At 38.8% G+C, this 12,867-nt stretch overlaps 1 protein-coding gene across 1 annotated transcript; it reads right to left on the bottom strand.

Moving 5' to 3' along the window:
• Positions 1 to 534: 534 nt before the first annotated feature.
• Positions 535 to 12,079, bottom strand: LOC131315064 (gamma-tubulin complex component 4). Its single transcript, XM_058344122.1, has 17 exons — positions 11,720 to 12,079; positions 10,528 to 10,819; positions 9,252 to 9,388; positions 8,295 to 8,393; positions 7,091 to 7,211; positions 5,982 to 6,251; positions 5,713 to 5,793; positions 5,555 to 5,638; positions 4,635 to 4,721; positions 4,058 to 4,113; positions 3,732 to 3,923; positions 3,393 to 3,618; positions 2,917 to 3,005; positions 2,501 to 2,654; positions 1,726 to 1,848; positions 859 to 1,599; positions 535 to 563 (listed from the first exon to the last, which is right to left on the bottom strand). Exons 1-16 carry the CDS (start codon positions 11,887 to 11,889, stop codon positions 1,537 to 1,539), a joined length of 2,244 nt encoding a protein of 747 aa, XP_058200105.1. The 5' UTR covers positions 11,890 to 12,079; the 3' UTR covers positions 535 to 563; positions 859 to 1,536.
• Positions 12,080 to 12,867: the final 788 nt, after the last annotated feature.

Below are 12,867 nucleotides of genomic sequence, written 5' to 3'. Positions count from 1 at the left end.
CCTTGGATACATCCAGAGATAACCAAATTCATTGTCAGATTATTTTCTGATTCCAGTGTCAACCAATATCTGGGACATTGCTGGAAAATGACAGAGAAGACAATTGGAATGAGATTTTCGGAAATGTTGAGGGGGTAGACTGAACAATTAAGTCGAAAGCACCATGATTGTAAGAGAGTGTAAGGACACATATCGCAACTAGCATTTTTTAAATTTAGTTCTTCACTAAAATCAAATCAATTATTCAATAGGAGTCTTGTCGACTGAAAAAAAGGGATACACGCTAATTTTCTTTCCAAATCAGTGTCAACAAATAACGCTTTTCCTTTTCTTTCTTTTTTGGGAATTGATTTTCACACTTCCCTTTTCACCATCCACTCCTTTTTCTTTTTTCTTTTTTTCTATCCACTTGAATTTACTATCTTGTCCTTTATTCAATACATTTTAGTACACATTCAAGGACAATATTGTAAATTCATGTGGATAAAAAAACAAAAAAGAGAGTGAATGATTCAAAGGGGAGTGTGAAAATCATTTTTCTCTTTTTTTGCATTCCATTTTCCCTTTGGACCTTAGAGGTGTGCAAAAAACCCGCTCACCCGTGGACCCGACCCGAAGGGTTTTGGGTGGGGCCGAACATGTGATTCGGTCGGGTACGGGTTCATTTTTTGAAAAAAATCAATTTTCGGTTCGGGGTGCTGTTTTTCTTATACGACCCAACCCAACCCGACCCAACCAATCGGTTAGCGGACGGTTTCTATCCCTATTTGATTCGGTTTGCGGGTTTGAAAATGTTGATACCCGATCTGTTGTGTCGGGTCGGGTTCGGTGTCAAGCCCGACCCGTGCACACCCCTACCTTTGGTTGGATAATTTTACAAACACCAAGCCTTCAGGACGCGAGTCATGATCTCCACACAATGTGAGAAAACCAAAATACCTCAAATATATTACGAAAGAAACTGAAGTGTTAGGCAGCAGCCACCATCTATCTACCACGGCCTCACCACTTTACCGCCATAAAATTTTCGCTGGACAACAATCTGACAAATGAGGCATCACGTAATCACGAAGATAGTCAACAAGCAACAGTGAAACCGACCACCCCAACCACAACCCAAGCCACCAAGAACACTGCCAGACTTTCACCAGCAAATCATTCAACTGAGAACTGAATTACACCCGCAGCCTCTCTTTCCGCTGGAGGGACCCAAATACTTGCATAACTGCCAAAGGATAGTCAGAATACCAGATGAATCAACTACATTTCAACTGTCCCATGAGAATCCCAACTACGTTTGGTTGTGTTCAAGTCATGGATGTAGGGAGGGGTTAATGGAGTGAAAGGAAACATACAAGATCCCTCCACAAAGTCAATCCAAACACAATCTTACAGATTCTACGATTGATATGTAAGAGAGACCATCTGGGAAGACATAGCAGTATCTCGCAGTCAAATAACAAGGCTGCTTGTGATGCAGGGATCCTGAAGGTTAATTTGTGTTTTCTTCTCATCGGCAAAGGTTAATTTATGTTATTAATTCAAAATTGGGAGTGTTGGGCGTGGTCTGACAACATTCAGCACGCCTCTAGCAGTTGCCTGTTGACACAAGTATAAGAACAAAGAGAATGATGAATGTTGTGCCTTGTGTAAAAAACAGGAATACTGAATGTTGTTAATGGAAGTTAAAGCTGAAATCTCAAGAAGGCTGCAGCGTAGAGTTACCTCGAAGAAGGAATTATAGTTTAGACGTAAAAGAAAACGCCTGAGAAATGGGGCTCTCTGACTCCCAGCAAGCCTGCTGCTACGCAGTATGGTGTATAAAGAGTTCGATTTCTTGTTGAATTCCTGAGGAAGAAAGGGGAAGAAACAGCAAACGAAGTTTCCTGGTGAAATTCAATGCTAATAAACAATACTTGCATTTGCATGATGCAGCCTTAAGAACGAATGATGTTTAGAAAATTACAAATAAAGGTAAAGGTGAAATTAAGTACCATAGAGGTCCTTCTCGATGCTCTCGTTTCACCATTCACAGTTTCTTATTCTTTTCAGTTTTCTGTGGTAATTTTTAAGAAACCCAGCTCTTGGACCCATGACCCAACAGGGCTCACCTCCTGCCATTCCCCACTGGATAGACAAAATATAACTACCCTAAGGTTTGTGCTTACTGAAATAGTCCCTAATCCTGCCTGTCCTTGGTCTAGGAACACATCCACGCAGATGTGATGCCTAATGTTGCAAAATGACATGGCATTTGCAATGTTGGATATGAAAGATTTCGGGTGAGATGGAGGGGGCATAGCAGTCACAATTCACAGAATATTAGTACAAATCTTTAGGTGACTCTATTTGGGATAGAATCAGCATGAGTGTTAAGGTTCACGGTTTCCCCTGAACTACATGCTAAAAAGCAATATCTCATTGCCCCCCTAAACATTCACATACGATATTACAAGAGAAGACATGCATTGCAGTATTGTAGAGATAACATTAGCACTACCTCAGTTATATGCTCCAATTCAACAGTATTTGCACTGCTTTCTCTGTTCTCAATGTTCCAGCAGAACTGCAGGCAAAGTTTCATAATGCCGTCCAGTATCCTTGATACTGATCCAATGTCCAAAAATGATTGTGATATTAAAGCTGACAAGTACCTGCAGGTTCCAAATAATCAACTTACCTATATCGCAGAACCAGTAGAGTATTTGCAACAATGTTAACTAAGAAATTCACTTTATCGACTAATCAAAAGCAGAGTACCACTAATACGCAATCACTAATTGTTACCAAGTTAATATGGAGCATCTAATCCTGTTGAATATCAAAATTCTGCGTGACTATTTGGTTCCATCCAAAATAGTCCATCACATGACATATAAGTTGTAAGATGCAACCAAAAACTTCTATTTTTCTTACTCTTGATGGAAGCCCACCAAATCTGTGAAATCTTGCGAATCCTGAATATGAGCTTGCAATACATTCCATTGAGATTCTATCACGTCCACCTGGGGAGAAACAGTGAGTGTTCAATGAGCTTAACTTACAAACTGAAAAAGAAAAAGGTAACCATAGCAAAGTATCTATAAGGTTGACTGGAATCACATGTTCAGTACCACTAAGGACCTCTCTTGTACACCCCACCGTCAAGAGGAAATAGAGAAAGGAATGGTTTGCAGGAAAACCTCTTCAATTACAAAAAGTTGTCTTTGGAAGCTTAATTGGGAAGTTTTTCACAATTTATTTCCATCACAAAAATGTTGTTTTCCGTGGAACATTGACAAGTTTACAGCATTAAGACACGTAAAATACTCATGCAGTATGCATACATAACTGTATGCATTTAGTTAAAGTCAGAACAAGATATGAAGTTGGAGATCCTTTGTATCAGTTACCTGGATGTAAAATTGAAGATTTCTAATCAAGAAAGCCATATGCTCCCTAACCCGCCACATTGGCCTAAAGCGTTGGCGCCGCTGGTGAGAGATGGAGTAGCTTACACGGTCATTGCGGTGTTGGGCAAAATCTGTGTGTTCTTGATGCATCACAGAAGCCCATGATTTCTCTAATTCCATCTGTGTTCGCTTCAGCCGGAGCAAATATTGGAAGATTCGTCGATACCTAGAGCATTCTCAAAATTGAATAAGATTCACAACTAAGGCTAGTAAAGTGACACCCAATAATGCCACCAACTTCCTTCAAGAATAACGGCATTACAAACTTAAGTAACTTACTTAGAGAGCACATCTTGTGTGAAGAACAACTGTAACGGCCAATCGACAGAATATTCAAGAGCAATACCATCCCAGCCATCAAGTGACATCTCTGAAGCATCTGATAGCACACTAGAGTCTCCCTCGCTGAAAGCTTTTGCCTTTGGCAAATCCACTTGAGAGGTTTTAACCGAAATCCCAAAGGAAGGCATCCTAGTAGCAATGGAAAGAGAAGTAAGCACAGTTCTTCACAAAACAACAAATCAGATTAGCAGGAACAAAAGTAAACTGCTATTCTGAGAAAGCATCGATTGAATAGACATTAATAGTAATCAAAGTGGGCTTACCGCAAGGACACCCTTGGAAAATATTTGTCTTCATCACTGATGGTCTTTATTGCAGCCTGCATTCCAATTATGCAAATGAAGTTGTTTTCATACTGCTAACAACCTCTGAAAACTATGAACCACATTAAAAATTATGAGAGGCAATACAAAAAACAAACTCGGTTCTGATTGAATACTGCTGCCTAGAAGTGACAAAATCAAAACTTGTGCAGACTTACAGTAGCCTACAGGCGCAGTTGTCACATGTAAGGTTGACAAGGTATATGTGACTGAGGAATTGACAGAGTCAGGTTGTTAGCTTGTAAAATTCCTTTTTCATAGATATGGTCCCAAATATTTACAAGGGAAAACTTTGCAGAAATAAGACCAGAGATGCCAGTCCTATTAGGGAAGAACTTTAATCTTGTCAGTTGTCACATGCCCCAAAGGAGCGAACAAGTTATACGGGCATCAAATTCCGAAAGCAAGTCCATCCAAATCAGTTTGATAAAAAATTATGTTATTTAGTGCAGAAAGCACAGAAACATTACACTACACATTTGACGTGAATACAATCGATTTGAATACGAAATCATACCAGCTGAAATGGGACCATAAGATCAGCTCCAGCAGTTGACTGGCGAGGTGGTAAACGCATCAACTGGCGACTTTCTTCAAGAAAACTCTATCACAAGGATTGTGACTTGTCAAGGACATGCTCAAAACGTAAAAATCAAAACTAAAAAAAACCATCTATATGTCAAAGATTTGCTGACAAGATACCAAAGCAAATGGATCCTAACTACATTGCTGATTGATTCAGATATAAGAAGCAAAATGATCATCTCAATATCAGATCAATCATGGAGACATGGAATGCAGTGCATGGAAAGATCCAATGAATTCAATACCTCTTTTCTTGCTCAAGATCGATCTTGGATAACCAGGTTAGTGAATTGGTGGGTCGGCTAATTACTTAAATAATATTTAATTGAAGTATTTGCTAGTTATATTCATGTGTGTGTGCGCGCGCGTGTGAAAATCCAACAGTAGGGAGACATAAAACAAGAGAAGTTACAACCAAGGTCCCTACCCCAGCCCTACAATAGGACCAAGTAGAAGTTATGGAAAAATTAGTGTTTTGATTATTTAAACTTGGCTACCAGCATAAAGTAGTTAATTCTATCATTATGTGCATATTGAATATGTTGTTTGATGTGTGAAAAATTCATATTCTTCAGACGGAGAAAAATGAAAAACATATGCTGCAGAAGAGTCTCTAGATCGAATTTGGGTTTGCGTATAAAGCCTACTAATATGTAAAGCTACAGATGGATATAATTATCACTAGAAGTACTTACATATCTAAGTCTGTGTTTTTTAAGACTGTCCCTAAGCATTTCCCCTTACATTACCCGGAAAGAGCATTCTTTTCTTCGTACAGTGCAGGCATATGCATCTTAGCATGATCAATAAAACTGAAGTGTAACAGGAACAATCAGACTGCTGGTCATTTACCTGGAAGAAATCACCTTTGGCTAAAAGAAAGTAATCTTTAAGGGCTTTCAGGTGGCCATTTAAGTCTGCACGTACAACCACAAGCTGCAGATATGGAGGGAAAACAGTAAGCAGATATAGTTGCAAAACAAGAGGTGTAAATATTTGATATTCAGCACCTGCCAAAGATGACTGGCAGCAGTAGCTCGAATCGAGTCCACAGCACACTCAAATGATCTTTTGTGGAACTCAGACGATTCCTGCACATAGTCCACCAAGGATCTTGCTTACAAGCAATAGTGTGGTAACTACAACTATGCCTATCACATGTAAAGTACAAAAATAAATGCATGCAGAAAATAGAAAAGAGCATATCATATTGACATCTATCCCAGAAGGGGTTGCACAAAACAATAACTAAACCATCAGTATGGCCAACGAAGGAAACCTTCAGGTCTTGAAGCATAGCTTCAATCTTATCAGCCTCAATCTGAGGAAGTAATTCTTCTCCAATCTTTTTATCCAATGAGGGTTCCTTCTGAAAAGAAAAGCGTTCTACAAATCCTTGAAGCTTCTGTGATCCTCTTGGTTTATGTTGATGATACTCAGCATCTTGATACCGGAATGCAGGACTTGGATTTCGCAAAACCCTCACTGCTTTTCCAGCAAAAAGAATAGATTCTGCGACACGCATGGGGATATATTCTGGCAGCATATCCTGCAGACAAAGTAGAAAGAAGAGAAAACTTTGTAGCATCAACTATGGATCAAGGCTAAGTTCACAGGCAAATTAACCAAGGCATAAAAACAGGTTCACTCACGAAAACAAATAAAGCAACGTGGGAGTTAATCGGACAGAAGCAACAGGAAGTCATGAAAGAGAGAAAACCTAAAGTCCTGGCATGCGTTTAGATGCTCACATGCAAGTTATGCAACGATTATGGTCAACAGAAACAAATACAGCCGGGATCATAACTGTTTACTAGACAATTCATAGTGAAAATGCAGATTCGCATGCGACAGATGTGACCAAACAAAGCCCACCTTTAACCTTTTTTCATAATCAACCTATTCCTTTTTTCTAAAAAAAAAAAAAAAAAAAACTGAATGTCAGTGTAGCTTGTAGCATTGACTTTACGAAAGAAAAACAATTTTCTGCAGCACCACATGGGTTAAAACAAATGCAAAAGTTAAATTAAATTTTTTTGTGGCATTATATTAGAACAGGATCTAATTAGCTTCAAGAACATCAGATCATTTTCATGAAATGCAGACAAGGAAACTCAAACTCCTGTTAATGACTTGAAATAAAAGGTAATGATCAGAAAGAGCCTCTATAATCAATATGACTGATGAAGCTGCATTAGGAAGTGCCATTAGATGAGCACCAAGCTACAAAAGCCTCGAGGAAGAAGACGATAAGTGCAAACCCAATTTCAAATTCGTAAGTACCCACCCTCACCAATCCGTGGTCCAATCGAGGGGCAAAGAAAATCAATAAAATGGTAGAAATCTCCTTGAGCAAAACAAATAATTCAAGAAATATCTTTAACATACCAAAGAAATGTGAAATCCCAGGTGCCAATCTGCCAGAGCACCATCATTAGTTGCCATGCGGGCAAACTTTTCAAGCATAACTGGTTGAGATGAGTCATGCTCTGTGTCACCATTTGCTTGCCTTCAGAGAAGCAACACCATATACCCAGATTCAATCCCATTTCACGAAAGTCATGAAGCATATAAGACTAAAGATACACCAAAAGAGCGACGTGGACATTGACCAAACATACTCACTTACCTAAATCGCCACTAAAAACGGAGGGAGAGGGGGTCAAACATGATCTATGGAGAAGCACATTACACTATAGTACTCCTCATTCATAGCTACATACATGTCTCTATATCATGCTTAGACAGCCATCACAAAAGGTGTACTAGCATGCGTAAAACACGAAGAAGGGGGGTCAACTCAAAGTGAACAGAGTAAGAACATCACCTGTTGCTCCCATTTTTGCCTAACTTTCACTTTCTTCTCATTCTCGTGATCATTTTCTTCTGTCACTATTACTAATATTTTCTCTGGCAATTCTCATTCAAATTCTAAAACAGAAATAAGAAAGTGAGGAATTGATCAATTCTAATCCCAAACCATCATGATCAAACCTTTCCCTTAGAGTCCTGCGTGTGCATAGGCATACACTTATCCAAAATAAATAAATAAATGTGTGCATAGGCATAAATGTGCATGAGAGAGAGAAAGAGGGCAGTGCCGCCATGGTTCAAGGTGCTGTTCTGAAGCATAGGAGGAGACTATAGACTTGCTAAAGAGGACGGGAAAGGTAAAAGGTCTTAAAGAACTATAATATCAAGTACACAACACCCTCTCCATGGAGGGACTCTGTGTAGCATTAGAAAGGAGCAAAGAGATCTATTTGTTGTATTCTCCTCTTTCTCAAAGAATGGGAAAATACAGAAGTGTTAAACTTCTAGGTTCTATGACAGTAGAAACCGAATCAATTATGTGCTTATGCTTTACGATCTTCAGGATCTCCAACTTTCAATTGAAAAATCTGTAGTCTCTTGCATGCAAGACCTAATTGACTCAATCTTCATCAAATATGCAACACAGAACAATATAAGCACCTACAGAGACCAAAGTCCTCTTTCATAGCACCTTTTGCTGTTCAGTAAAAGGCATAATCAAATTACTAACTAGATCCAAGTGATCAGGAATAAAACAACGTATACCATTTGTAGTTACCTGCTAATGAAGAACTCTCCATATTGGTCATTAAGAATCCCATAAACCATCCACGAAGCAAGCTGATTATACATGACCTGATGCCCATGCCAGAGAAGCCTATGCTTCCAAGAAACAGAAAAATAAACCTGGTTAGTATATGTACAGCTGTAAACTTTGTTTCTGCTTTGTCATAAAGAACTGGCACATAATGAACACAATACTTCTCCATTAAGCTCGCAAGAACCAGTTATTTAGTTTGTCCCAGCAATACAAGCTAGCATCAGTTATACCTATAAATTATAATCCAACTTGATAAGAAACTAACAATAACAAATGTTACTATCTAGTACAAGATGTTTTGTCCATGATTACTGTTGAAATGTTGAAAATACTGCATACAACAGAAAAGTCATCATATACCCACTCTGGCTGAGCAATGCTCCGGAAAGATTTTTATTGTTGCTTTCAGTTCAATCGCTTTGAATATCTCATCTGTCACCACAATATTAAAAACATGAAACAACTCCAGGTTAATGACATGCAACTGCCATGCAGGGACGGAGCTAGAATTTGCAAAGTGGAGGGGCCGAAACTTAGAACATGGAATCCACATATTCATGTGATAGTTGAATTTTTAAGTTCTCCTTACATATAGTTTGAAGTTCAAGCATTAAATTTAATAAATAATAATTTTTATGCAATATTTATTTTACTTTTTGAAGTTTGAAGGGGCCCATGTAGCACATAATGACTATTTAATGTTTATTTTATACCCTATATAAGGTAATTCTAGCAAGGTTGGGGGTGGCGCCGGTGGCCCGGGCCTCCCCACCCATATACATACCTCCGTTACTACTGCCATGTGGTGAAGAACTTCAATCAATGCAAAGGCTAAGCACAAACGAACGAAGAAGCAAGTGGATAGAAAAAAAACATCCCAATTATACTTGATCAATGCGATCATAAAACGTATACCTTTGAATGCATGCTTGTAGTTCAGGCACCCCACAATGGCATCGTTTGTGCAAAAGGTTTAGAAGTCGTCCTCCGCAAATACTGTCACGCTCTATCTCCAGAATGAGCTCATAAAGAGGTGGCAAAAGAACAAAAAACTAGGACAAATATCAATGAATAAGAAACCCAAATAAGAAAAGTATACAAATCATTTAGCGAATTAAGGGAAACAAAATAAAAAGAAAAAAGACAGGATTCAAATCATATAGCATAGAAATTACTTTACACTGAAGTTCAAAGCCACATAGATAAGAAAGTAAAAATGCCAGAATAAGAGAAAACTGTTCCCCAGCAAGTCACAGACATAATTCATTCCCTCATTGCACTAAAATACCCTCCTTAGGGTAAAGCAAGTCCTGTTAACAAAAACTATTTATTTCACCATGCGCAATAAGTCTTTTACGACTATGAGTATGAGCATACCTATTACTTCAAAAAGTGTGATGTACAGCACGAATGTCGAAGTAAACGGCTAAACAAAATAAGCAAAAAGAAAATTAGAGGTCGTGCAAATGGAGACATGGAGGCCAACTACCCCAGACCATATTGGAGCCCAAAAGCCGTTAAAATCTCCAGCAAATAAGTATCGGAGACTATTTGCATGTAAATAATCATCAATTGCTAGAACCAAAACTCCTCCATGTAGACATCCTCTTCAGCAAGAATGTTGAATGAATAATTCAAGCATTGCCCTAACCCTAGAAGTAATCACCCATGCAACCCCTAAGCCAAAAGGTATGAGAATCGGTAAATAGTGGCCCAAGAGAAGCACGGATAATTTCTTCCTCGCAAGATTTATATTCAACTATGTTTTACAAACAGAAAAAAAATAATAATAATTATTCGGAGTGTAGGAATCAGCAGCTTCAAAACATCTAGGCAAGAAAATTCTCCTTAGATTGATATTCAACTGTGTTTTGTAAATAGAAAAAATAAATTGCGATTTGACGCAATCAGAGTCACACCGCATGGATTGCTGCATCTACCTGCTTACCACTTTATGGTAATCTTTTACCCAAGATTCATATGAACTTTTGAGGTCTGCTTACCACCGCCATAATTTATCGTTCACCCAAGATTAACACACACTTTTCTTCAACCAAAAGTTATCACTAAACAAAATCAAAGATATCTTTCCTTCTACTCAATATTAGGTCTTTGCCACAAACGGAACTAATTAACGGGAGATAATTATTTAAGGGCCAAAACAATATACGATATGTAGTTCACAACCAACCTTATTAAGGCCTTGGGTAACTGTTGCCAAGATGGGCACAGAATCTGACAACAATTTCTGCTCAATTTGTAGAACAGCAGACCTGTACACTGAGAGCACCTCAACAATGCCATTAGCTATGGCCCTCCTGTACACACTATGGTTCTCCTTTTTCCCTGCGGTTACTTCAGAAGTTCGGGACAGAGGAGACTTGTTTAAAGTCCTTATCCAACTTAAATTACGGGACTTAGAGGCGAAGCGGTCAAGCTCCCTATAGTAAAATCCTAAGGTGATTAACCTCTCAATAACATCCCTGCAAGCATTAGCAGCACAATTCAACGCAGGAACCAAATGAATCCATCACCGCAGAAACATAAGCATACATAGGAGCAAAAACAATTCAAGAAGCACATAAGCACATGAGGTTAGGAACGTATTTTTCTTCTGCAAAAGAGCGGAGCCAAGCTTTGAAGTGTTCAAGCTCGGCTCGTTCAAAACTGGTCGAGCTCGAGTCAAGTCCAAATAATCGAGCTCGAGCTTGGCTCGTTTAGTATCTAGGTGTTCGAGCTCGGTTCGTTTACCAAACAAGCCTAAATAGCCGAGCCACTACAAAAGAACCGAGACGAGCCGAGTAACAACTAACTCGTGCTCAGCTCAGTTACTAACCGAGGTTAAAACTCAAGCTTGACCCGTTTACCAACGAGCTGAGCAGAGCCCATTACAAGCCGAATAATAACTAACTCAAGCTCGGCTCATTTACTAAACAAGCTTAATAAAACTCGAGCTCAACTCGTTTACTAAACAAGCTTAAAACTTGAGCTCAACTCATTTACAAGCCGAGCCTTGAGCTGCTCACGGCAGCTTAGTTCGTTTGCAGCAATAGTGTTGCAAAGCAACATCCATCGCAGAGATACATAATCCAACATTAAAATTAACAGAGGGAGGAAAATATGTTAAAGAATGCTCATAATTGGGAACCAGTGAAACAGAAAGATAGTAACTTTATCGGCAACCAAACATCCGTAATGGTAATTACAGAAACCGGTTGTTCCAATTGTGACCATAAAACCCTAGTATTGGCAAGAATACCGGATGCGATCTAGGTAGAAACTATGGTATGGTACGCTAACGATTGTCGAAAGTACAGAAAGAGAAAGAATAGAAGGATAAGGATAGAGAAAGAGATAGTGATTAGGTATCTTTAGAGGGGTACCGTTCACTGGGTTGAATGAAAGAGATATCAGGAGCGAGCTTGAAGGTGCATTCCTCAGAGATGGGAGCGTTGGGCGGTAAGAAAACGCCGATCGATTCCTGCTCCTCTCTTTGGTCGATAATCAGGTCTCCTGTGTAGCCTAACAGTGCCAGTAGGAGTTCGTGCAACATTACGGTGGTGGTGGTGGGGATCTCTCTGCGCGAACACACAGTCGTAGGAGAGATCGCTTGCAGAAGACAAAAGCCGTGCGCCGGACGAGTTTTGAGTTAAGAATTGCGGCCTTCAAGCAAAACAGGCCGGCTTTTCCCGGGGCCTTATGCTTGCTCAAATTTTAGTGGGTTTGCTCCCCAGTGATTCACCAGAGTTGGTTCGTGGGTCTGAGCACGAGAACGTAAATTCTTGTCAATCTTTTTTTGGAAAATAACGGATTAAGGACATATTTTGATAATTAATATTCGTCAATGATATTTTTAGTATTAATAAATATTTTTAACTTATCCTTACGGGTATTAATTATCAAAACATATCATGAAATGTCATTTTTTCTTTTCTTTTTTTTTAAAGTTGTGAGACACGGATGGTCTGTCTTTAACCTTGCCGAGAAAAATATTACTCCAATTGAGATTGAGATGTGTGTAATAAGTTGGGCCGAATACTGACGTTGACAGTCAAAAAAAGAATGTTAGCAGTAAAAGTTACATTTAATATGAAATACTATGAAAGACTAGGGCCAATTAGAATCTAAAAACATACAGTATTTGCGAAAAAAGCATCAATGGCTTTGTTGTAAAATTGGGGGAAGAAAATATGAGTAGAAATTTGAATCTCCCTCGGGAAGAAATAATCTACCAAAGTATGAGTAGAAATTTGGAATCTCCCTTAATTTGGGTAAAACTCAATTTTCCTAATGGATATGCCCAAAGCAATAATGTAAGTAAACTAGTGTTTATCCATGCCTACGGCACTACCCATTCTATTGGAATTGAAATTTCTCTTTGAATCTTGATAGTGGGGCATTTTTGTAATATATTTGTAAGAATGTGGGTGCTTTCTTGAGAGAGTTGGAGAACATAAATCAGTCATTGGATCAAATCAATCTCAGCTCTTGGATTAACTTATCTTGTGTATGCATGTGACTTGTAGCTAAT

Source organism: Rhododendron vialii, chromosome 13a, assembly GCF_030253575.1.
Source record: "Rhododendron vialii isolate Sample 1 chromosome 13a, ASM3025357v1".
In the NCBI taxonomy this organism is placed as follows: Eukaryota; Viridiplantae; Streptophyta; class Magnoliopsida; order Ericales; family Ericaceae; genus Rhododendron; species Rhododendron vialii.
This window is presented reverse-complemented; position numbering and strand designations above follow the sequence as displayed.